At 44.0% G+C, this 23,862-nt stretch overlaps 1 protein-coding gene across 1 annotated transcript in view; it reads right to left on the bottom strand.

The window, feature by feature from the left end:
• The window catches only part of LOC126472311 (serine protease easter-like), a 78,667-nt gene that overhangs the window by 24,237 nt on the left and 30,568 nt on the right, over positions 1-23,862 (bottom strand). Inside the window, exons 3-4 of the mRNA XM_050099927.1 lie at positions 15,120-15,217; positions 632-734 (exon numbers count right to left, since the gene is read on the bottom strand). Coding sequence (XP_049955884.1) covers positions 632-734; positions 15,120-15,217 — 201 coding nt within the window. The remainder of the gene's footprint in view (positions 1-631; positions 735-15,119; positions 15,218-23,862) is intronic.

The raw sequence follows: 23,862 nt of genomic DNA, 5'->3' as shown, positions 1-23,862 counted from the left end.
CGCAGACACGTACTGGTGTTGAGCAGCGTGTGGGAACAATCAAAAATAATTTGCTACTACTGACAGATTTTTGTATTTATGGCTTTATTCTCTCCAGCTATATGTGGGAAACTATGTAGCTTTCATATTTAAGTGAATGGGTTATCTTCGCTTATGTGGTGGCATTATGGCGGCTCCCTGTCCCTAAATTCACTTTTTGGTTACCCTGAATCTTACTGATTAATGCTTATTGTTGGATTTGTGTTTGTCATTTAGAAAACAAAGCAATGATAAATTGTCAAGTATTCCACCTGGATTCCTCTTCATTGTGTTGCCCTCATGTCCAGTCCTCCCACTAGAAGAACGCACAGGGCTTCAAGCAGTCAGATCATCCTTATGGCGCTCAGCAGCCTTAAGCAGACCTTCCACACAATGGATAGTTAATCAGTGAACTCGTGCGAGGCATCATAGACTGTGCCTGCGTCTTCGCATCTAATAGAGCAGATCCTACAAGACGTCTAAACTTGCCCTCTCTCTCTCTCTCTCTCTCTCTCTCTCTCTCTCTCTCTCACTCACTCACTCACTCTCCCCTCTCTCTCTCTCTTCCGATGATGACACGCCGCTGGGAGTCAGTATGGAGAGGTGTACTCACACCCTGTAGGAGCCGAGCTTCCTGCCGTTGACGCAGTGCGATGCGGTCAGTACGTAGCGGCTGGTGATGAGCGACCCACCACATAGGAACGACACCGGTCCGCCTGCAAATGAGAAGCCTCACAGTACTACACCAGCAAAACACCTAGAAAATATTTCACTAAAACTTTTAAATCATTACATTATTTGGCGGTTTATCATTGCAGTTGTGTTGAGTTGGCTGATGAGCCAACACCGTGTTACTATTGGATGCCGAAATGCACGCGTTTTAGCTCACACAGGCTGGCGTGAGGAGGGAAGAACTTTACTGACGTGAGGTCTGGAACATGACAAGGAATTAGAATTCAGAAAGCGGACATAAGTAGTTTGATACTTAACTTTAATCCATTAATGATGAACGTCGCTCTTGACGGTACATGATTCACAATATTGTCTGTTCAGAATTCATTGTAATTACTGAATAAGGCGCCTTGCTAGGTCGTAGAAAATGACGTAGCTGAAGGCTATACTAAACTATCGTCACGGCAAATGACAGCGTAAGTAGACAGTGAACCATCGCTAGTAAAGTCGGCTGTACAACTGGGGCGAGTGCTAGGGAGTCTCTCTAGACTAGACTTGCCGTGTGGAAACGCTCGGTCTGCAATCACTGATAGTGGCGACACGCGGGTCCGACGTATACTAACGGACCGCGTCCGATTTAAAGGCTACCACCTAGCAAGTGTGGTGCCTGGCGGTGACACCAGAAGTTGCAACTGTTATGGTGGTGTTAAAGGGAATTAATTTTAAAGGTAAAACACATGGCTGGTATGAAATACTACAGAACTACTGGACGCTACAGAGGCACTAGGTTTTTCCGGTTCTCTGATAAGTAGCTCGGTGGTGACGTTTCCAGCTACGAATTCAAATGCCTGGAATTAGACCCGCAGTCAGTCGCACTTTTATCTGTCATTTATCCTTCCTTTAACCTCTGCCAATATTTGTTACTATGGAAAAATGGCAATCTCCCACGTTATAATAAGTTCACATTTAACTGTTGGTTGCCCTGTAAATGGTCGGTTAAGTCTGCTCGGAGGTCTGAGGAAGGTATACCACCTCCAATGGGGCCATTCCTAATAAACCAGTGCGTTGTTCAAACCAACTTGTGTGCTGAGGAAAACTTTACCTTCTTCTACTTTAATAATGTTTCATTATTTGCACGGTTATTGTTGGTACTATCGAGATTACAAATACACTGCTCGGGATATGAGATACCGTCTAGACATCAAGTGTCACTGGACAGTTGGCGGTTACATCTACACGCAAGAATCTGCGTTTCTGCGAGCACGCCTCTTGAAAATTGGGAAAATGGTGTAGCAAACAATAGTTGGTTCGACCTCATTCTGGGGTGCAGAACGTCGCAAAAACTGCATTTACGGAATCATAACAATGTTGTGCTTCAGGCCGAACAATGTTTGTTACCAAATTACTAGTCTTTTTCAGCTATACAGTCAACATAGACCTTTTAGTTATTGCGTGGGATGCTCAGAACACCTCAGACATCCTCATCAACGTATTATTGCGTAATGGATAGGAGTGTACCTTCACGATCTTTGGTACCTTTCTAGGAAGTAATGTGCGAGCCTTGAGTGAAAGTACACTCTGCAATGAAAGCCCGTTCCAAGAAAATACGCAACACTATGCCTTGCGTTGTTAACATGGCGCGCGATATTTAAGATAAATGTGAGCTAAGAAGGCTTAGAGTGTTGTATTTCGTAGCAGCTCCTTGTATGTTGTCACCCTGTGTGGTTAATACGTCAATGGATCCTTACGAAGTAGAATACGAAAGAGTTCGGAAGCTTCTGCAAGAGAGATTGGATGAATGTTCCGAAGGAGAAGAACAGGGTGGAGAGGAAACCGAGAGTTCTTAAGTTCTCTCTCATCACAGCCACACGGAAACGAAGAATGGAGACTATCTAGAACCACAAGATAGTCAAACCACGCGTAATTTCTTTGTTAGAAAGGATAAGGTTACCAAATGGATGAAAAACTGTCCTAGTCGTAACGTTAGAACTAAGTGTATATCTTGTAATTTACGTACCTAGTATGAAAGCTGTCACAAAAACTCCAAAAACTGCTGCCGACTGTTTTTCACTACTTGTATATGACGTAATAATTAGAACGATTACATTTCGCACAAAAACTTATATAGAGCACTCTGCATCAAATTTCACAAGATACTGTGACTCCAGTTCAACCGATGATAAGGAAATCAAATCTTTTCTGGGTCTGTTGATACTGGCAGGGAATCACCAAGTAGGACCCCAAAATCTGGAAGACTTATGGTTTAGAAATGGTTTTGGAATTGAAATATTTCTTGCAACAACGAGTTTGCGGCTCTTCCGTTTCTTGTTCCGCAGGTTGAGATTCGATAACATTCAAGGTAGACCATAACGCAGACAGCTTGATCGCTTGGCTGGTCATCAGGGCTCATTTCGAAGCGGGAATCGTCGCCGAAGACAACTCTACTCCAGTTAATGAGATTCCAGGCGGACTACGTGTCTGAAGACGCTCCGAATGCCAGCGGGATACCAACACTGACTGTCGCCTGCCAGACCGACAACCAAGAGTGATGGTCCGCGGTGCTGCTCCTTTTCACAGCAGTACCCTCACAGTACGGCGGCATTTCGATGATACTCTACGCCCCGTTTTGTTCCCCCTCATGGCAAGCCATCCTGGGCTTACATTTCAGTAAGATAATGGCCGCCAGCGCACAGCGAGAGTATCTACTGCTTGTCGTTTTGCTTGCCAAACCCTACCTTGGCTTACAAGATAGTCAGATCTTTCCAAAACTGAGAACGTTTGGAACATCATGGACAAGCCCCTACAAATAGCTCGGGGTTTTGACGATCGAATGCGCCAGTTGGACAGGATTTGGCACGTTATCCCTCAGCAGGACATCGAACAACTGTGTCAATCAATGCCAAGCCGAATAACTTCTTGCATAACGGCCAGAGGTCGACCGACACGTAACTGACTTGCTCAAATTGTGGAGATCTTTCTGTTGAATAAATCATCCAATTTTTCTGAAATTGTATTCACTTGTTTGTCTGTATGTATAAATCATATCTACTGATTTTCGTCCCATTCGGATAGTTACTTCGTCATGTGTTGTTTTCTTTGTTACTACATAATACGACCAAAACTTAAGTAGACACAACAGATGAAATGTGCGCTACTTTTTCAGCCTCATGTAAAACCAGACGTTGGCTCCTCAGCTAATTTGTCCGATGACTGACATTGCTGGCGTTAATGCTATCAGCATGTTTGTAAGTAACAACAGCCAGAAGAGTTCCGAAAAATGTTTTCCCCTTTAGTGGGGAAAGTACTAGTTAACCCCATAGTGCGCAAGAGAGCAGTCACTCACTCAGTCAAATGTCACAGGGAAAACAGCTAAAATGGCGGGAACATATGACAGCGCCAATGTAGCACCTTCTGAACAAAGGATAGCTTAGAGCAGGCGCTGCGCAGTTTGTTCTCGAAGTGACGACATGAAAGTTAAATCGCATGTTTGAACGCTTTGTGTCTTAAAGTAAATGACCAATGTGTTATGATAATGCTCCCTTTGCAGCCAGTGACAGTGGCTAAATTCATAAAACATATGTAGGAGTTGACAATAAATGTTTAGTGATATATATATTTATTTTTACGAGTAATGGTCATTCGGACTCCAGGATAAATGTGAAACTTACAGCAGACAGCCGGGCATAACACTGTAAAATCAGCTATCGACTTAAACAGTAATCATAGAGAACCAGTGGGTTTTGAATTATCTCTCTCGTTTTAAGGAGAGACACACTCTGCTACAGTACAAAGAATAATCAGTACTAACGTAGCTGATTAAGATATAGAGAGGGAAAAAAGGGTGACACGATGGTTATGATAGACAACGGTCACATAGATATCAGTCACATCGTTGTATTCAACCACGAGAAGTGTTGCCGACGAGTCCAATGAACAGAGAGACTGCACTGCCGCGGCTGGCTTATCATTGTAGTCAGGTTCTAAATTGGAACTGTGAGTTGAAAGAGCGAATCATCCACGGTAATTTTCTGGGAATCCTGATTTCGTTCTCTCTACTCTTAACGATCCATCTCTCAACGATCTAAAATGAATTTTGGATTATGACAGTCACTGAGCTGAAAATTATTAACTTACATTGGTCTTCACTGGAAAGTAGAACAGCGACAACTACAGTACTAGTCACAGGTTGATCTATTACAGATAGGTATTAAAAATCAGTACCAACGGTCTTGCCGCAGTGGTAACACAGGTTCCCGTCTGATCCCCGAAGTTACGCGCTGTAGGGCTGGGCTAGCACTTGGATGGGTGACCATGCAGTCTGCCGAACGCTGTTAGCGAGAGGGGTGCACTCAGCCCTTACGAGGCAAACTGAGGAGCTATTTGACCGAGAAGTAGCGGATCAGGTCTCGTAAGTTGACATACGGCAAGGAGAGCGATGTGCCGAGCACATACCCCTCCATATCCGCACCCGTGACGCCTGCGTGCTGAGGATGATCTGGCGGCCATGTCGGTGCCGTTGGGCCTTCAAAGGCCTGTTACGACTGAGTTTAGTTTTACACACATCAAAAAAAGTTTCGCATCACTGCGGAACCTGTACAGAAAATTGGAATACAGATCAACATAAACATCATTTCCGCCCTTTTTATTACTCATGAAAACCACACATTACACGTTGTACCACCATTCAGCGAGATCTTCAGTGGTCCATATTCCTGTACACACTGGTACCTCTAATAGCCAGTAGCTCGTCCTCTTCCACTGATGCATTTCTTTACTGGTCGTGGCATACTATCCACAAGTTCATCAAGGAACTGTTCTTCAAGATTGTCCCACTTCTCAATGGCGATTCGGCGTGGATCCTTCAAGTGGTTGGTGGGTCACGTCGTCCACAAACACCCCTTTTCAATCTATCCCAGGCATCTCCCATAGGGTTCATGTCTGGAGAACATGCTGGCCACTAGTCGAGCGATGTCGTTATCCTGAAGGAAGTCATTCACAAGATGTGCACGATGGGGGCGCAAATTGTCCTCCATGTAGACGAATACCTCGCCAACATGCTGTCGATATGATTGCACTATTGGTCGAAGGATGAAATTCATGTATCGTACAGCCGCTACGGCGCCTTCCAAGACAACCAGCGGCGTACGTCGGTCCCACATAATGCCACCCCAAAACAGCAGGGAACCTCCACCTTCCTGCAATCACTGGACAGTGTGTCTAAGCGTTCAGCCTGACCGGGTTCCTCTAAACACGTCTCCGACGATTGTCTGGTTGAAGGTAAATGCAACACTCATCGGTGAATAGAAAGTGATGCCAATTCTGAGCGGTCCATTCGGCAACTAATTGGCCCCATCTGTAACGCGCTGCATGGTATCGTGGTTGCAAAGATAGACCTCGCTATGGACGTCGGGAATGAAGTTGCACATCATGCAGCCTATTGCGCGCTGTTTGAGTCATAACACGACGTCCTGTGGCTGCACCAAAAGCATTATTCAACATGTTGGCGTTGGTGTCAGGATTCCTCCTAGCCATAATCCGTAGGTGTCGGTCATCCACCGCAGTGGTAGCCATTGGGCGGCCTGAGCGAGACATGCCATCGACAGTTCCTGTCTTTCTGTATCTCTTCCACGTCCGAACAACATCGCTTTGATTCACTCCGAGACGCCTGTACACTTCCTTTGTTGAAAGCCCTTCCTGGCACAAAGTAACAATGCCGACGCGATCGAACAGCGATTTTGACCTTCTAGGCATGGTTGAATTACAGACAACACAAGCCGTGTTTCTCCTTCCTGGTGGAATGGCTGGAACTGATCGGCTGTCGGACCGCCTCCTTCTAATCGGCGCTGCTCATGAATGGTGCATGGTTGTTTACATCTTCGGGTGGGTCTTGTGACATCTCTGAACAATCAATGTGTCTGTGTCTGTGATTGTATTCACAGTCAACGCCTATTTTCAGGTGTTCTGGGAAATGGGGTGAAGCAAAATTTTTTTGATGTATGTTTATATATACACGGCTGCTGACTCATACAAGTATTGTCTATTATTTCAGATATGTATGAAAGAAAATGACAACACTCAGCATATTTATCAAAGTTGGCTGTATGAGCCGGTACCGTTCATGTAGGGTCATACATCCTACTTTGGCTCTGATATCAAAGTTGGCTGTATGAGCCGGTACCATTCATGTAGGTCATGATCCTGAAGATAGGCGTTGACTGTGGACACCGTATCAAAGACACAGTCACTTTGTTCAGGGATGTCACTAGGTTCGCCACAAGATGTAAACAACCATGCATTATTAGAAAAGGCGGTCCGACAGCCGATCAGTTCCAGTCATTCCACCAGGAAGGACGTACATGGGTCGTGTTGTCTGTAGTTCAACCACGTCTAGACGATCAATACCGCCGTTCGATCGCGTCCGCATTATTACTTTGTGTCAGAAAGGGCTCTCAACAAGGGAAGTGTACAGGCGTCTCGGAGTGTACAAAGGTATGTTGTTCGGACATGGAGGAGATACTTAGGGACGGGAACTCTCGATGACATGCCTCACTAAGGCCGAAGAGTGTCGCATATGCCTTCAAGCAGAAAATCGTCGGAGACGTGTTTGGAGGCAACACTGTCAGGCTGGACGCTTAGACACACCGTCCAGTGAGTGCATCAAGCTGGTGGTTCCCTGCTATTTTGGGGTGGCATTATGTGGGACCGAAGGAGACCGCTGGTGGTCAGGGAAGGCGCCGTAACGGCTGTGCGATACGTGAATGGCATCCTTCAACCGATAGTGCCACCATATCGGGAGCATATTGGCGAGGCATTCGTCTTCTTGGACGACAATCACGCCGCTGTCCTCTACATCTTGTGGATGACTTCCTTCAGGATAATGACATCGCTCGACTAGAGTGGCCAGCATGTTCTCCAGACATGAACTCTATGGAAGATGCCTGAGATAGATTAAGAAGGGCTGTTTATGGACGACATGACCCACCAACCACTCTGAGGGATCTACGCCGAATCGCTGTTGGAGGGGGCGGGGGGGGGGGGCAATCTGGACCAACAGTGCCTTGATTAACTTATGGATAGTATGCCACAACAAATCCATTCATGAATCAATGCAAGAGGACGTGCTTCTGGGTATTAGAGGTTGCGGTGTGTACAGCAATCTAGACCACCACCTCTGAAGGTCTCGCTGTGTGGTGGTATAACGTGCAATGTGTGGTTTTCATGAGCAATAAAAAGGGCGGAAATGATGTTTATGTTGATCTCTATTACAATTTTCTGTACAGGTTCTTGAACTCTCTGAACCAAGGTGATGCAAAACTTTTCATCCATCCTCCAGTGCTCCCCATCTAGCCTAAAGTGCCACATGCTGCACACTACAGATGTAGCTTCCTCCGCCCATTATCCCCCATTTGCTCGCAAAGTTTCGGACGAGTGAGTGCATCCCCATAGAAGATATCATTCGGCCGTCGAGGCGCTTACATGTACTTATTTAGTTGTATGGTCTCCATACTCTCCAGCATATCAGGAATGTTTGCTATTTGCGAATACATTTCGTTAAATCTGTATTTGTTAGTATCAAATTGTGGCTGTTGGGACCTGAAACCGGAGATCTTAGTTACCAACGCAACCGAATTCATAATCACCAACTCAAACTCAATTACCCGTTTGGATTTATTTTGATAATATTTTGGTTTATGTTATATTTACAAACGAACGATTATGTATTTATAAAGAATTTTATATAATGTACAGTGCTAGCGCAGATACTCCCTCCCACAGTTGCCTATAGGGAAGGTCTAATTGCGCACCGTTTTAACAAAACTCAACAATCACGTTTTTTTTTCAAAACACGTTTTTCTAACGGATTCCGGAACTTCAAGAAGCGCTCACACAATGACTAACAGAAAATACGACAAAAATGAATATTTATCTTTGTAAAAGGTGCCTGAATACAGCAAATTTTTAGAAAACTCAACATCTCCATTTTTCAAGAATCCACAAAAATCAACTTATCCTTTTATATTGAATAACTGAAGCTTTGAACATAGAATTTAAAAGTTAAAATTAATAGCTTTTAAACTTGCTTACATACACTCCTGGAAATTGAAATAAGAACACCGTGAATTCATTGTCCCAGGAAGGGGAAACTTTATTGACACATTCCTGGGGTCAGATACATCACATGATCACACTGACAGAACCACAGGCACATAGACACAGGCAACAGAGCATGCACAATGTCGGCACTAGTACAGTGTATATCCACCTTTCGCAGCAATGCAGGCTGCTATTCTCCCGTGGAGACGATCGTAGAGATGCTGGATGTAGTCCTGTGGAACGGCTTGCCATGCCATTTCCACCTGGCGCCTCAGTTGGACCAGCGTTCGTGCTGGACGTGCAGACCGCGTGAGACGACGCTTCATCCAGTCCCAAACATGCTCAATGGGGGACAGATCCGGAGATCTTGCTGGCCAGGGTAGTTGACTTACACCTTCTAGAGCACGTTGGGTGGCACGGGATACATGCGGACGTGCATTGCCCTGTTGGAACAGCACGTTCCCTTGCCGATCTAGGAATGGTAGAACGATGGGTTCGATGACGGTTTGGATGTACCGTGCACTATTCAGTGTCCCCTCGACGATCACCAGTGGTGTACGGCCAGTGTAGGAGATCGTTCCCCACACCATGATGCCGGGTGTTGGCCCTCTGTGCCTCGGTCATATGCAGTCCTGATTGTGGCGCTCACCTCCACGGCGCCAAACACGCATACGACCATCATTGGCACCAAGGCAGAAGCGACTCTCATCGCTGACGACGACACGTCTCCATTCGTCCCTCCATTCACGCCTGTCGCGACACCACTGGAGGCGGGCTGCACGATGTTGGGGCGTGAGCGGAAGACGGCCTAACGGTGTGCGGGACCGTAGCCCAGCTTCATGGAGACGGTTGCGAATGGTCCTCGCCGATACCCCAGGAGCAACAGTGTCCCTAATTTGCTGGGAAGTGGCGGTGCGGTCCCCTACGGCACTGCGTAGGATCCTACGGTATGGCGTGCATCCGTGCGTCGCTGCGGTCCGGTCCCAGGTCGACGAGCACGTGCACCTTCCGCCGACCACTGGCGACAACATCGATGTACTGTGGAGACCTCACGCCCCACGTGTTGAGCAATTCGGCGGTACGTCCACCCGGCCTCCCGCATGCCCACTATACGCCCTCGCTCAAAGTCCGTCAACTGCACATACGGTTCACGTCCACGCTGTCGCGGCATGCTACCAGTGTTAAAGACTGCGATGGAGCTCCGTATGCCACTGCAAACTGGCTGACACTGACGGCGGCGGTGCACAAATGCTGCGCAGCTAGCGCCATTCGACGGCCAACACCGCGGTTCCTGGTGTGTCCACTGTGCCATGCGTGTGATCATTGCTTGTACAGCCCTCTCGCAGTGTCCGGAGCAAGTATGGTGGGTCTGACACACCGGTGTCAATGTGTTCTTTTTTCCATTTCCAGGAGTGTATATTGTCGGTCAGCCACACAACATCCTACAAGACAAATTAACTGTACAGTAAGCGGTTTGTTAGAGAACAATGCATATTGTCCCACGTATTTGCCTTTCGTGTTCAGCCACTATTTCACTATACGATTGGTAACAGTTGTAGAACTTTCTGGTTGGAACATCATTTTTAAGGTTTTAGATGTTACAGAATATTTTGATTCAATCCTGTTTGGGCAGGTATTGTCAACGTCAAACGAGTAACAGGTGCACAATCGCAACCTCGAATGAAGATCTGAATATCACTGTAACTATACTGAAATGACAGAGCAAACAACATCCAAAACTATATGTCTGCGTTTCAGTGATCCTATTCATCTTAAAGATAGCCTATATATGAATAAAACAAAAGCTCAACAGGATAATTTCTTATTGCGACACATGCGAGTGTATTTACGTAAAACACGCATAGGGAAGGAAGACGATAAAGGTAAACAAAGATCTGTTTCGATCTCATACTATACAGTAGAAGAAAAAGGCCGAGAGAGTCCTTTATATGTCTCAACATTCAGAAAAGTGGTAGGTAAGTCTGATTTTGTTCAAGCCTAAACAAAAAGTTTGTAGAATGAAAATAATTGTCTGAATAGGTTATATTTTTTTTTTTCCAGGAGTGTCCGGAAACAGATTCAGCCTTATTGTCAAAAGATATAAGCTGGAGGGTGTACTACCTAAGGAGATTCGCGGAGGACGAGATTGTAATCTGTAGGAAAGGGACTTAGAACACACGCGTCAATTAATAAGGATTACTTAAGTAAAAATGCACATGTTTCCATTAGACATAAAAGCTTACTGAGTATGGTACTCCGCGAAAATGTAAACCAACGTTTCGGCTAGTTACAGTGACCTTCTTCTGAGTTTACTGGTAGAGCCTACTTAATTTAAATTCTTAGAAAATATATTTTTAACACCTATCTCAACAAAATAAACAAGAAACATGAATGAAAAAGTAGATATGTTGAGTTTTGTAAAAATTTGTAATTTTTAACTTTTTTCTCAATAACGGCTGTTAATGATGCACTTCAATTATTCATTCATCAATCCTTATCCACACCATGTGATCAAAAGTATCCGGACAACCCAAAAACATACGTTTTTCATATTAGGTGCATTGTGCTGCCACCTACTGCCAGGTACTCCATATGAACGACCTCAGTAGTCATTAGACATCGCGAGAGAGCAGAATGGGGCGCTCCGCGGAACTCATGGACTTCGAACGTGGCTAGGTGATTGGGTGTCCCTTGTGGCATACGTCTGTACGAGAGATTTCCACACTCCTAAACATCCCTAGGTCCACTGTTTCCCATGTTATAGTGAAGTGGAAACGTGAAGGGACACGTACAGCATAAAAGCGTACAGGCGGACCTCGCCTGTTGACTCACAGAGACCGCCGACATTTGAAGAGGGTCGCAATGTGTAACAGGCAGAAAGCTATCCAGAACATCGCACAGGAATTCCAAACTGCATCACGATCCACTGCAAGTACTATGACAGTTAGGCGGGAGGTAAGAAAACTCAGATTTCATGGTCGAGCGGCTGCTCATAAGGCACACATCACGCCGGTAAGTGCCAAACGACATCTCGCTTGGTGTAAGGAGAGTAAACATTGGACGATGGAACAGTCGAAAAACGTTGTCTGGACTGACGAATCACAGTACAAAATGTAGCGATCCGATGGCAGGGTATGGGGATGGCAAATGCCCGGTGAACGTCGTCTGTCAGCGTGTGTAGTGCCAACACCAAAATTCCGAGGCGGTGGTGTCATGGTGTGGTCATGTTTTTCATGGAGGGGGTTTACACCCCTTGCTGTTTTCCATGGCAATATCACAGCACAGGCTTACATTGATGTTTTAAGTACCTTCTTGCTTCCCACTGTTGAAGAGCAATTCAGAGATGGCGATTGCATCTTTCTACATCTACATCCATACTCCGCAAGCCACTTGACGGTGTGTGGCGGAGGGTACTTTGAGTACTTCTATCAGTTCTCCCTTCGATTCCAGTCTCGTATTGTTCGTGGAAAGAAAGATTGTCGGTATGCCTCTTTCAACACCTCTTCGTAATGCACGTCCTATGGCGGAGTGGTTACACGACAATAACACCCCTGTAATGGACTGGCCTGCACAGAGTCCTGACCTTAATCCTATAGAACTCCTTTTGGATGTTTTGGAACGCCGACTTCGTGCCAGGCCTCACTGACCGACGTCGATACCTCTCCTCCGAGCAGCACTCCGTGAAGAATGAGCTGCCATTCCCCAAGAAACCTTCCAGCACATGATTGAACGTATGGCTGGAAGGTGGAACCTGTCATCGAGTCTAAGGGTGCGCCAACACCATTTTGAATTCCAGCATTACCGATGGACGGCGCTACGAACTTGTAAGTCATTTTCAGCCAGGTGTCCGGATACTTTCGAACACATAGTGTATGTGGAATACCTGTATTATTTTTTCTAACTTTTTCAAACAATGATATTGAGTACAACTAAAAAATACTTCTCCCGTAAAATTTGGTAGACGTCTTTTGTTGAGTTTTGTTAAAACGGTCCTCAGTTTACGGTGTAAACCCTATTTCAAATAAACTGTCAGAGCAAATAACTTCCAACTGCTTATCGATTCCTTGTGCTATCCGCAAGTTTAAAGGAAGAGAGCAATGGAACTCTCATTGTTTTCTTTTCAAGTTAAGATAGAATGGTAACTGAAGCTTCCGAATACTTCCTCCGTCATCTTCGCAGATACCGCCTATTTTGAATGATATTGTTGTTGTATTGAGTGTGTAACAGTTGGCCGAATACGCCGTGATGACCTCACTCAGAAGTTAAAGAAATTCAGCTCTGCTACGAGTATTAATTAGCTTCTGATGAGAACGGAGGAAGACTTCAAAAGCTTCCATTATTATTTAAAATTCATCAGATAATTTTAACAAAATATGTCACAGGCATAAAAAACGTCTCCAGAACATGAGAAAACGTTCACCTTCGTCATGTAAGTAGAAAATAAATAGTAACTGCCAGCAATAAGCAATAGAGGGTGCGGCCCATAAATCCGGACAAATGAAACTTTTTTTAAAGCAAATTTATTAAAACAAAATACGAATTAAAATGAAAATCCTTTTACATGTAAGTAGTGGTATCTTTGAAGAGCAACACTATTGATGTAACCCCCTTCAACCGCAATGACCTCTTGCAATCGTGTCCTAAAGCGATCGCAAGCAAACAGCGCTGTCCATATTCGCAAAGGCTGCTTCGACAGCGGTGCGTAAAGATGCGTCTTATTTGGTAACTCTTTCGACTACGCTCCAAACATAATAGTCGAGGAGATACAAATCCGGGCTATTGGTGAGCCAGAACTCCTTTAACCAGAAGATATCAACGTTAACGGAGAGCCAGGTTTGGACTAAATGGTTCGTATGAGCCGGCGCACCGTTCTGTCGAAAGACATATTGTCTCCCCGAGGCCACAGTTACCATCCACGGTTTCACAACATTCGTCAAAACTTGCAGATTTCTTTTGTGACAGTTTGTCCCTTTTCAAAGAAATGCAGTGACATGATATCACCCTCACTGGACACAACATCTAGGATGTGAATCCCAGACTTCTCCGAAGCATTATATTTGGCCACAATATTGTAAACAGTTGATCTTGCATACCCGAAGAATCGAGCTATTACAGGAGGCGAACGCCCAGTGCGAATAATCGCAGCTCTTCGGTTGTACTCCGCATTTGCCCGTAACATCTCGACCATTTGGAGCTTCTGACTGTTTGCTATGGCTTTCAAGAACGCCAATTGCGATATCCGGCGGAACTGTGATATGGTGAAGCGTCCGATCCCACCCGTCGGTTTGACCCGTGACGTAAGGCTGTTGTGGTGACGTCACGACGGCGCGGAATTTAGTTTGTGAGAGTGGCGTGATTGTAGGTGTCGTTTTGATGTGATCGGTGGTGCTCTCTGGTGGTGTGTTTATGTGTTGTGTGTTAGGTGACGTTTTTGGTTTAGTTTGAGTGTGTAGCGCGTTTATAGGTGGCGTATTTTGCGGTCGGTGGGTCTCTCTGGTGGTGTGTTTATGGGTGGCGTGTTACGTGGCGTATGGGGTTCATTTGCGTGGTAGAATTACATATGTGTAGTATTGGTAGTGACTGTGCTTTCAGCGGAATATTTTTCAGTGAGTTAACGATTTTGGTTTTGTTATGTCGATGTAATTGTAGTTTTTTTTCTGTTCGTCGTGTGTGAATTTTGGTAAGCTGCTTTTTTTATGTCTTTGGTAGGTATGGATATGACTGGCAAAGTCAACAGTTTTCGGTTGTCGGCGATGATGGGGGACAGTGCGTTGTCTCTAATAAAATTTCTTCAACTATTCGGATTTTTGGATGAAGTCGTGAAGTGTTCAGTGTGTCGTGAAGAAATGAGGCTTACTAAAGTTCCGGCGGCTCGGACCAGGGACGCCTATATGTGGAGATGTCGTAAGGATAACAGGTCAAGGGAAGTGTTCGATTCCAATTTTGTTGGTTTGTTGTGTTTTTTGAGGTAGTGATGATTGTGGACGTGGTTGTAGTTTTGGGCTTTATGATTTGGTGTCGGTAGCTTCGGTTGACCCTAGGTCAAGGGAAGTGTCCGATTACAGAAGATATTGTGTTTAGTGGAATTTGGGGAGTTTTGTGTTGTCGGTTTTATCGTCGTTTTGTGCGGTTTGGTATGTTGGTGTGCGTCTAAATTTGTTTGTATTTACTTTGTCCCCATCCCAAAACCCTCAATTTCCCACGCTTGTCCCGTTAGTTTCATTAGGTTTTTTGTGGAACGTGTGTGTGTTAGTTTTTCAATGTATACTCGTGTTTGTGGTCATGTTTACGTAATGACGTCATAGGCGCCTTATTGGAGTCGTATTGTAACTTACCGTTCGAGTAGCCAAGCAGAGCCATCCATGGGTACTGGTTGACGGCAGTCACGTTGCCGCGGGTGATGCGGTCCGAGTCGTCCTGTCCGCAGGTGTCCCTGCAACACACAAGCGCACCGTCCAAGGAACGGAAATGAACTTTCCCGTCAGAGGCAAGTAACGAGGCCTCTAGTGCCACACACAATCTTCCTGTTTTGAATATCATTGTCATGTTACGTACCTTCATGAATTTAGAAACTAACAGGTAAGTACAAATGACATTGGGCAGATTCTTAAACATCTTTCAAAAGAAGAACTAAACAAACAGAAACTTTTGTGTAACTCTGCAGGCTTTCGTGATCGCTGTTATTTAACTTAGAATCTACTGGGTTGTTACGCCGTCTCTTATTTCTTCGAAGGGTCGACGTTTCGACGCCTCTGCTGGGATTTTCTTCAGGACCTTTTGGTGTCCACGTTGACCGAGTACTCATTACCTGTAGAATATTTTACCTATGAGGATGTTCCATCTTAAGTGGACATCACAGGATCCTATAGAAATTCTCAGCAGAGGCGCCGAAACATCGATAATTTGAAGAAATATGACGCGGCCTAACAATTCAGAAGATTTTAACTACAAGAATTTTTGTATCTATCTAATGAATCACCTGTGTCACTAATGTTTAACGCGATCCATGATTCATGGCAGACAGTTGCAGGATGCCTATTTAACCACTTCCAGGGACCACAATCATTTTATTTTCAATATTCGATATAGTTATTGACCGAATTTAAAAATTTGGAAGTATCTCATAATCTACTCATTAACAAGTATAATATTACGTTACTGGTTTAGCACAAGAAGACAAGTATTCGACTTAGCACTATGTACATCTGTCCCATAAAACACATTGTCGACATGGGGTGGCTTGCATCCGTCGACGATACATATAGCCGTACCATGGGCACAACCACAACGGAATGGGTATCTGTGGAGAGGTCAAACATGTGATTCCTGAAGATGAGCAGAAACCTTTTCAACAATTGCAGGGACAACAGTCTTGATGATTAACTGGCCTAGCCTTGCAACATCCAACCTGGCCATTCTGTACTGGTACTGCGAACAGCTGAGAGAAACAGGAAACAACAACCGTTACTTTTCGTGAGGACGTGCAACTCCATTCGATGGTTAAATGATAGCATCTTCATGGGTAAAATATTCCAGAAGTAAAATAGTTTTCCATTCGTACCTGCAGGTGATACACTATGCATTAGAGTGTGGAATGTTAGATAACTTAATCTGGCTGCTAAGCTAGAGATTTCATACACGGAAATGGATAGATTGACGTTTGATATAGTGTGACGTTATTGGTGGCAGAATGGACAGAACCTGTAGTCAGATGAGCACAGGGCTACAGATGTAAAATCAAATAGGTGTAATGCAGGAGCAGATACTGAGAAAATAGAAATGCGGACAAGTTACAACGAACAGCGTAGTGAACGCATTATTGCAGCCAAGATAGACACGAAGCCCACATCAAGCACAGAAGCGCAATTTTATATGCCAGCTAGCTCCGCAGGTGACGGAGATTCAGGAAATGTATGATAAGATAAAAATAATTATTCAAACAGTTAGGGGCACTAAAATCTAATTGTGATCAGAGACTGGAATTCGATAGCAGGGAAAAGAAGAGAAAGAAAACTAGTAGGTGACTAAGGACTGGAGGAAAGGAATGAAAAAGGAAGCCTCCTGATAGAATTTTGCACAAAGCATAATTTAATCATCCCTAATAAACATGAAACAAGGTTATATAGCAGGAAAAAACCTAGAGACTTCAGAAGGTTTCAGATTGATTATAGAATAATAAGGCAGAGATTTTGGAACCAGAATTTGAACCGTAATACATTTCCAGGGGCAAATGTGAACTCTGATCACAATTTATTGGTTATGAACTGTAGATTAAAACTGAAGAAATTGGGAAAAGGCAGGAAATTAAGGGGAGACCTGTATATATTGAAAGAATCAGAGGCTGTTGAGATGGGGAACATTAAGCAGTGGTTAACTAGAACAGGGGAAAGGAATACAGTAGATGACGAATTAGTAGCTTTAATACATGAAATAGTGCAGGAAGCAGAGGATCAAATAGGTAAAAAGTCTATCCCTAGTAGAAATCCTTCGGTATCGCCGGAGATATTGAATTTAACTGATCAAAAGAGAAAATATGAAAATTCGGCAAATGAATGTCAACAGGTGAGATGGAAAACGAGTTCTAAGCAAAAAAGAGAAAGCTGAAAGGTGGAAGGAACATTTAGAGGCTCTATATAAGAAAAATGAACTTGAAGGCAATATTATATAAATGGAAGAAAACGTAAATGAAGATGAGGTGGGAGATGTGATACTGCGAGAAGAATCTGACAGACCACTGGAAGACCTAATTCCAAACAAGGCCCTTGTGGTAGACAATATTCCGTCATAACTACTGAGACAGGAGACAGCCAGCCTTAACTAAACTATTCCATTTGGTGTACAAGATTTGAGACAGAGGAGAAATACTCTCAGACTTCAGTAACAATGTAATGACTCCAATTACAAAGAAAGCAGGTGCTACGTCAGTGGATATTACCGAACAATCAGTTTAATAAATCATAGTTGCCAAATACTGACATTAATTATTTACAGAAGAATGGAGATGTGATAGAAGCCGATGTCGGTGAAGATGAGTTTGAGTTCCGGAGCAATGATGAAAGAGGTGTAGCAATACCGCCCCTAAGACGTATCTTGGAAGACAAGTTAAGGAAATGTAAACCTACGTTCAGCCATTTGTAGATTTGCAGAAAGCTTCTGAGATTGTTGACTGGAAAACGCTCTCTAATTTTCTGAAGGTACCAGGGATAAAACACGTAGAGCAAAGGTAATTTACAGATCGTAAAGAAAGCAGACAGCAGTTTTAAGTCGGAGGGCAAGAAAGAGAAGCAGTAGTTGGAAAGGGATTGAGACTGGGTTGTAGCGTATTCCCAGGTGTTATCAGTCTGTACGTTGAGCAAGCTGGGAATAGGAAATTTGAGAAGTGAATTAAAGTTCAGTGAGCAGAAATGAAAACGTTTTCTGTTTGCCGATGACACTGTAATTTCGTTAGGAACAGCAAAGGACTTGGAAGTGCAGTTGAACGGAATGGATAAAGTCTTGAAAGGAAGATATACGATGAAAATTAATAAAAGCAAAACAAGGGTCTAATTTTATCAGCCGACGATGAAGGACTTAAATTATGAAATCTAACACTAAAAATAGCAGACGAACTTTGCTATTCGGATACCAAAATAACTTACGATGTCCTAAATAGAGAGTAACCTGTATGAAATGTACGATGGCAATTGTAAGAAAAGGGTTTCTGAAGCAGAGTAATTTGTCTTCATCGAATATGAATCTAAGTGTTAGGAAGTCTGTTCTGAAGGCATTTGCCTTGAGTGCAATCTTGTACGGAAGTGAAACATGGATGACAGGAACATAAGAAGAGTATAGATGCTTTTTAAATGTCGCGCTAAGGGAGAATGATGCAGACTGGATGGATAAACCACGTAAGTAAAGAAGAGGTATTGAATGAAACTGAGAAGAAAAGGAGTTTGTGACATAATTTGACTGAAATGTGGGATAGGCTGACAGGACACATTCTGAGACACCAAGGAATCACAAATTTAGTTTTGTGTTGGTGGGTACAACTTGTAGGGGAAGAGTAAGAAACGAGTACAGTGAGAGTGTTCAAAGGGATTTAGGTTGCAGTGATTCGCGACTTACCAGTAGTTGTAGAAATGAGAGAGGAGAAAGACTAATTGAGTTTTGCAATAAATTTCAGTTACTAATAGCGAATACTCTGTTCATGAATCTCAAGAGGAAAAGGTATACTTGGAAAAGTACCGGAGATACGGGAAGGTTCCACTTAGATTACGTCATTGTCAGGCAGATATTGGATTCTAAGGCGTACCCAGGAGCAGAAATAGACGCCGTTCACAATTTAGTAGTGGTGAAGATTAAGTTAAAGTTTAAGAGACAAGTCAAGAAGAAACAATGCACAAAGACGTGGAATACGAAAGAAGCAAGGAACGAAGAGACACACTTGAAGTTCTCTGAGCTCACAGATACTGCGATAACGAATAGCTCAGTAGACCGTTCCGTTGATGAGGGATGGACATCTCTAAAAATTACAATCACTGAATTTGGAAAGGAGAAGGTAGGTACAAGGAAGGAAACTGCGAACAAACGTTGGGTAACAGAAGAAATGTATCAACTGATCGACGAAAGAAACAAGAACAAAAATGTTCTGGGACATTCAGGAATACAGAAATACAAGTCACTTAGGAATGAAGTAAATAGGAAGTGCTCGGAAACTAAGGCAAAATGGCTGCACGAAAAAGGTGAAGAGTCTAATAATAAATGATTGGTGGAAGAACAAACTTAGCAAACAGAAAAGTCAAAGCAACCTTCGGCGAAAGCAAGAGCTGTTACATTAAGAGTACAATGGGAAATCTGTTAATAGCAGAGAAGACAGTGGATAGGTGGAAAGAGGACACTGAAGGTCTCTAATAGCGAGAGGACTTGTCTAATGACGTAATCGGAGAAGAAACTGGAGTAGACAGTGAAGTGATAGAGGATCTAGTATTAGAATCAGAGTTTAAAAGCGGTTTGAATGACTTAAGATCAAATAAGGCAGTGGGACAGATAACATTTCATCGGAATTCTAAAATCACTGGAGGAAGCAGCAGCAAAACCACAAATCACGGTGGTGTATAGAATGTATAAAACTCGTGACAAATCATTAGACTTTCGGAAAATTATCTTCCACACAATTCTGAAGATAGCAATAGGCGACAAGTGCAAGATTTATGGTATAATCAACTTAACCGCTCATGCATGCAAGTTGCTGACAAGAACAGCATACAGGAGAATGGAAAAGAAAATTGAGGACCTGTTAGATCACGATCAGTTTGGCTTTCAAAAAGGTGGGCGCACCGCAGAGGCAATTCTGGCGCTGCGGTTGATAATGGAACCAAGATTAAAGAAAAATAAAGAAACGGTCATAGGCTTTGCCAACCTAGAAAAAACGTTCGATAATGTAAAATGGTGCAAGACATTCGAAATCCTGAGAAAAAAAAGAGGTAAGCCATAGGGAAAGATGGTAATATACAATATGCACAAGAACAGTAGGGAACAATAAGACTGGAATACCAAAAACGAGGTGCTTGGATTAGAAAGGGTCTAACCTTTGACCTCTGCTGTTCAGTCTATATGCCGAAGAAGCAATGACGGAAATAAAAGAAAGGTTCAAGAGAGCGATTAATATTCAATGTGAAACGATACCGATAATAAAATTAGCTGATAACATTGCTGTTTTCAATGAAAGTGAGGAATAATTACAGGATGTGTTGAATGGAATGAACAGCCTAATGAGAACCGTTTATGGATAAAGTAAAGCAAAGAGAGACAGAAGATATTCAGCGAGTTGTGGAACGTATATCGGAAAGACAGTTTAGAGGCCATGGGGAGAGGGGGAGTGCTCAATGCAGTTGACAAAAATATTGTCTCTGTTGAGGTCGAAGTGGAATGTGACCGTGAATTCATCTGGTCGCGCATAACAGGTGTAGGTGAAACCAAGTTAATTGTTGGATGTTTTTACCGGCCACTTGATTCTCCTATGACAGTTCTAGAATCATTCAAAGAAACTCCACAATCAATAGCGCGTAAATACCTCGATCACGCAATACGGCACACATCAAAAAAAGTTTTGCATCACTTCGGTTCCGAGAGTTCCGGAACCTGAACAGAAAATTGTAATAGAGATCAACATCAACATCAGTTCCGCCCTTTTTATTGCTCATGAAATCCACACACTGCATGTTGTACCGCCATACAGCGAGATCTTCAGAGGTGGTGGTCCTGATTGCTGTACGCACCGGTACCTCTGATACCCAGAAGCACGTCTTCTTGCAGTGATACATGCCTGTATTCGTCGTAGCACACTATCCACAAGTTCATCAAAGCACTGTTGGTCCAGCTTGTCCCATTCCTCATCGGCGATTGGGCGTAGATCCCTCAGAGTTGTTGGGGGGTCACGTCGTCCATAAACAGCTCTTTTCAATCTATCCCAGCCATGTTCGATAGCGTTCATGTCTGGAGAACATGCTGGCCACTCTAGTCGAGCGATGTCGTTATCCTGAAGGAAGTCATTCACAAGATGTGCACGATGGGGGCGCGAATTTTCGTCCATGTAGACGAATACCTCGCCAATATGCTGTCGATATGGTTACACTATTGGTCAGAGGATGAAATTCACGTATCGTACAGCCGCTACGGCGCCTTCCATGACAACCAGCGGCGTATGTCGGTCCCACATAATGCCACCCCAAAACAGCAGGGAACCTCCACCTTGCTGCACTCGCTGGACTGTGTGTCTAACCGTTCAGCCAGACCGGGTTGCTCCAAACACGTTCCGACGATTGGCTGGTTGAAGGCATATGCGACACTCATCAGTGAATAGAATGTGATGCCAATCCTGAGCCATTTGGCATCTAATTGGGCCCATCTGTACCGCGCTGCATGGTGTCGTGGTCGCGAAGATGGACCTCGCCATGGACGTCGTGAGGTTGCGCATCATGCAGCCTATTGCGCACAGTTTGAGTCGCAACACGACGTCCTGTGGGTGTTCGAAAAACATTATTCAACATGGTGGCGTTGCTGTAAAGGTCCCTCCGAGCCATAATCCTTAGGTAGCCGCCATCCTCTGCAGTAGTAGCCCTTGGGCGTCCTGAGTGAGCCATGTCATCGACAGTTCCTGTCTCTCTGTATCTCTTCGATGTCTGAACAACATAGCTTTGGTTCACTCCGAGACGCTTGGACTCTTGCCTTGTTGAGAGCCCTTCGTGGCAAAAAGTAACAGTGCGGACGCGATCGAATTGCGGTATTGAGCGCCTAGGCATGGTTGAACTACAGAAAACACGAGCTGTGTACCTCCTTCCTGGTGGAATGGCTGGAACTGATCGGCTGTCGGACCGCCTCCTTCTAATAGGCGCTGCTCATGCATGGTGCATGGTTGTTTACATCTTCGGGTGGGTCTTGTGACATCTCTGAACAATCAAAGTGACTGTGTCTGTGATTGTATTCACAGTCAACGCCTACTTTCAGGAGTTCTGGGAACAGGGGTGATGCAAAACTTTCTTGGATGTGTGTATCTGGAGGCGACTTTAACCTACCAAGTATAGACTGGGATGTCAATGGATTGGTGGGAGGGGGGTACAGACAGTCATGTGAAATACTTTTGAACACGTTTTCTGAAAAATGTCTTGTGCAGCTCGGCCGGCCACACGCAGTGGAAATATCTTAAAGACCTTATCGACACAGCCAGTATAGAAATGGGGATAAGCAATCATGATGGCATTGTAGCAACTATGATTATGAAAGTTAATAAATCAGTCAATAAGGCTAGAAGAGCGTTTCTGCTAGACAGAGCAGATATGCAGTTATTAACATCTCACCTAGATAGTGAACTGACGTCATTTAGTTCCAGTGAATTGGATGTAGAAGAATTTTGGTAAAATTTAAGCACATTGTAAATCATGGTCCGGAGAGTTATGTGCTTAGTAAGTGGATAAATGATGGAAAAGACTCGTCGTGTTTTAATAACGAAATTCGGAGGAAGCAGAGGCTGTTGCATTCTCGGTTCAAAAGGGACGCTCAAATGAATACAAGCGGAGGTTACTAGAGAATGTAAAAATAATGTGAAAAGATCTATGCGCGAAGCATACAACATTAAGCAGTCACACCTTAGCGAAAGATCTGGCAGAGAGTCCGAGAAAATTCTGGTCTTGTAAAATCTCTAAGCGGTTGTAAAGCTCCCATTCAGTCCCTTGTTGAACAGTCTGGTGAGGCAGTTGAAGACAGATAAACGAAAGCAGAAGATTTAAGAAATCGTTCACACAGAAGAATCATCCAAACATACCGTCATTTAATCATCAGACTCCCGTATGGACTACATAGAAATAAGCATCCATGGCGTAGAGAAACAACTGAAAGATCTGAAAGCAAATAAATCAACAGGTCCGGATGGAACCCAAGTTCGATTTTACGAAGAGTACTCTACGGCAATAGCATGCATTTATCGTGAATCTCTTGCCCAGCTCAAAGTACCAAGCGACTGGAAAAAAACGCCGGTGACTCCAGTATACAGGGTGGTCCATTGATAGTGACCGGGCCAAATATCTCACGAAATAAGCATCAAACGAAAAAACCCCAAGAACGAAACTCGTCTCGCTTGAAGGGGGAAACCAGATGGCGCTATGGTTGGCCCGCTTGATGGTGCTGCCATAGATCAAACGGATATCAACTGCGTCTTTTATAAATAGGAACCCCCATTTTTATTACATATTCGTGTAGTACTTAAAGAAATATGAATTTTAGTTGGACCACGTTTTTCCCTTTGTGATAGATGGCGCTGTAATAGTCACAAACATATAAATACGCGGTACCACGTAACATTTCGCCAGTGCGGACGGTATTTGCTTCGTGATACATTACCCGTGTTAAAATGGACCGTTTACCAATTGCGGAAAAGGTCGATATCGTATTGATGTATGGCTATTGTGATCAAAATGCCCAACGGGCGTCTGCTATGTATGCTGCTCGGTATCCTGGACGACTTCATCCAAGTGTTCGGACCGTTCGCCGAATAGTTACGTTATTTAAGGAACAGGAAGTGTTCAGCCACATGTGAAACGTCAG

The sequence above is a fragment of the Schistocerca serialis genome, chromosome 1 (genome assembly GCF_023864345.2).
Source record: "Schistocerca serialis cubense isolate TAMUIC-IGC-003099 chromosome 1, iqSchSeri2.2, whole genome shotgun sequence".
NCBI classification, from domain to species: domain Eukaryota; kingdom Metazoa; phylum Arthropoda; class Insecta; order Orthoptera; family Acrididae; genus Schistocerca; species Schistocerca serialis.
The sequence above is the reverse complement of the archived record's forward strand: the minus strand, read 5'-3'. Positions and strand labels throughout refer to the sequence as shown.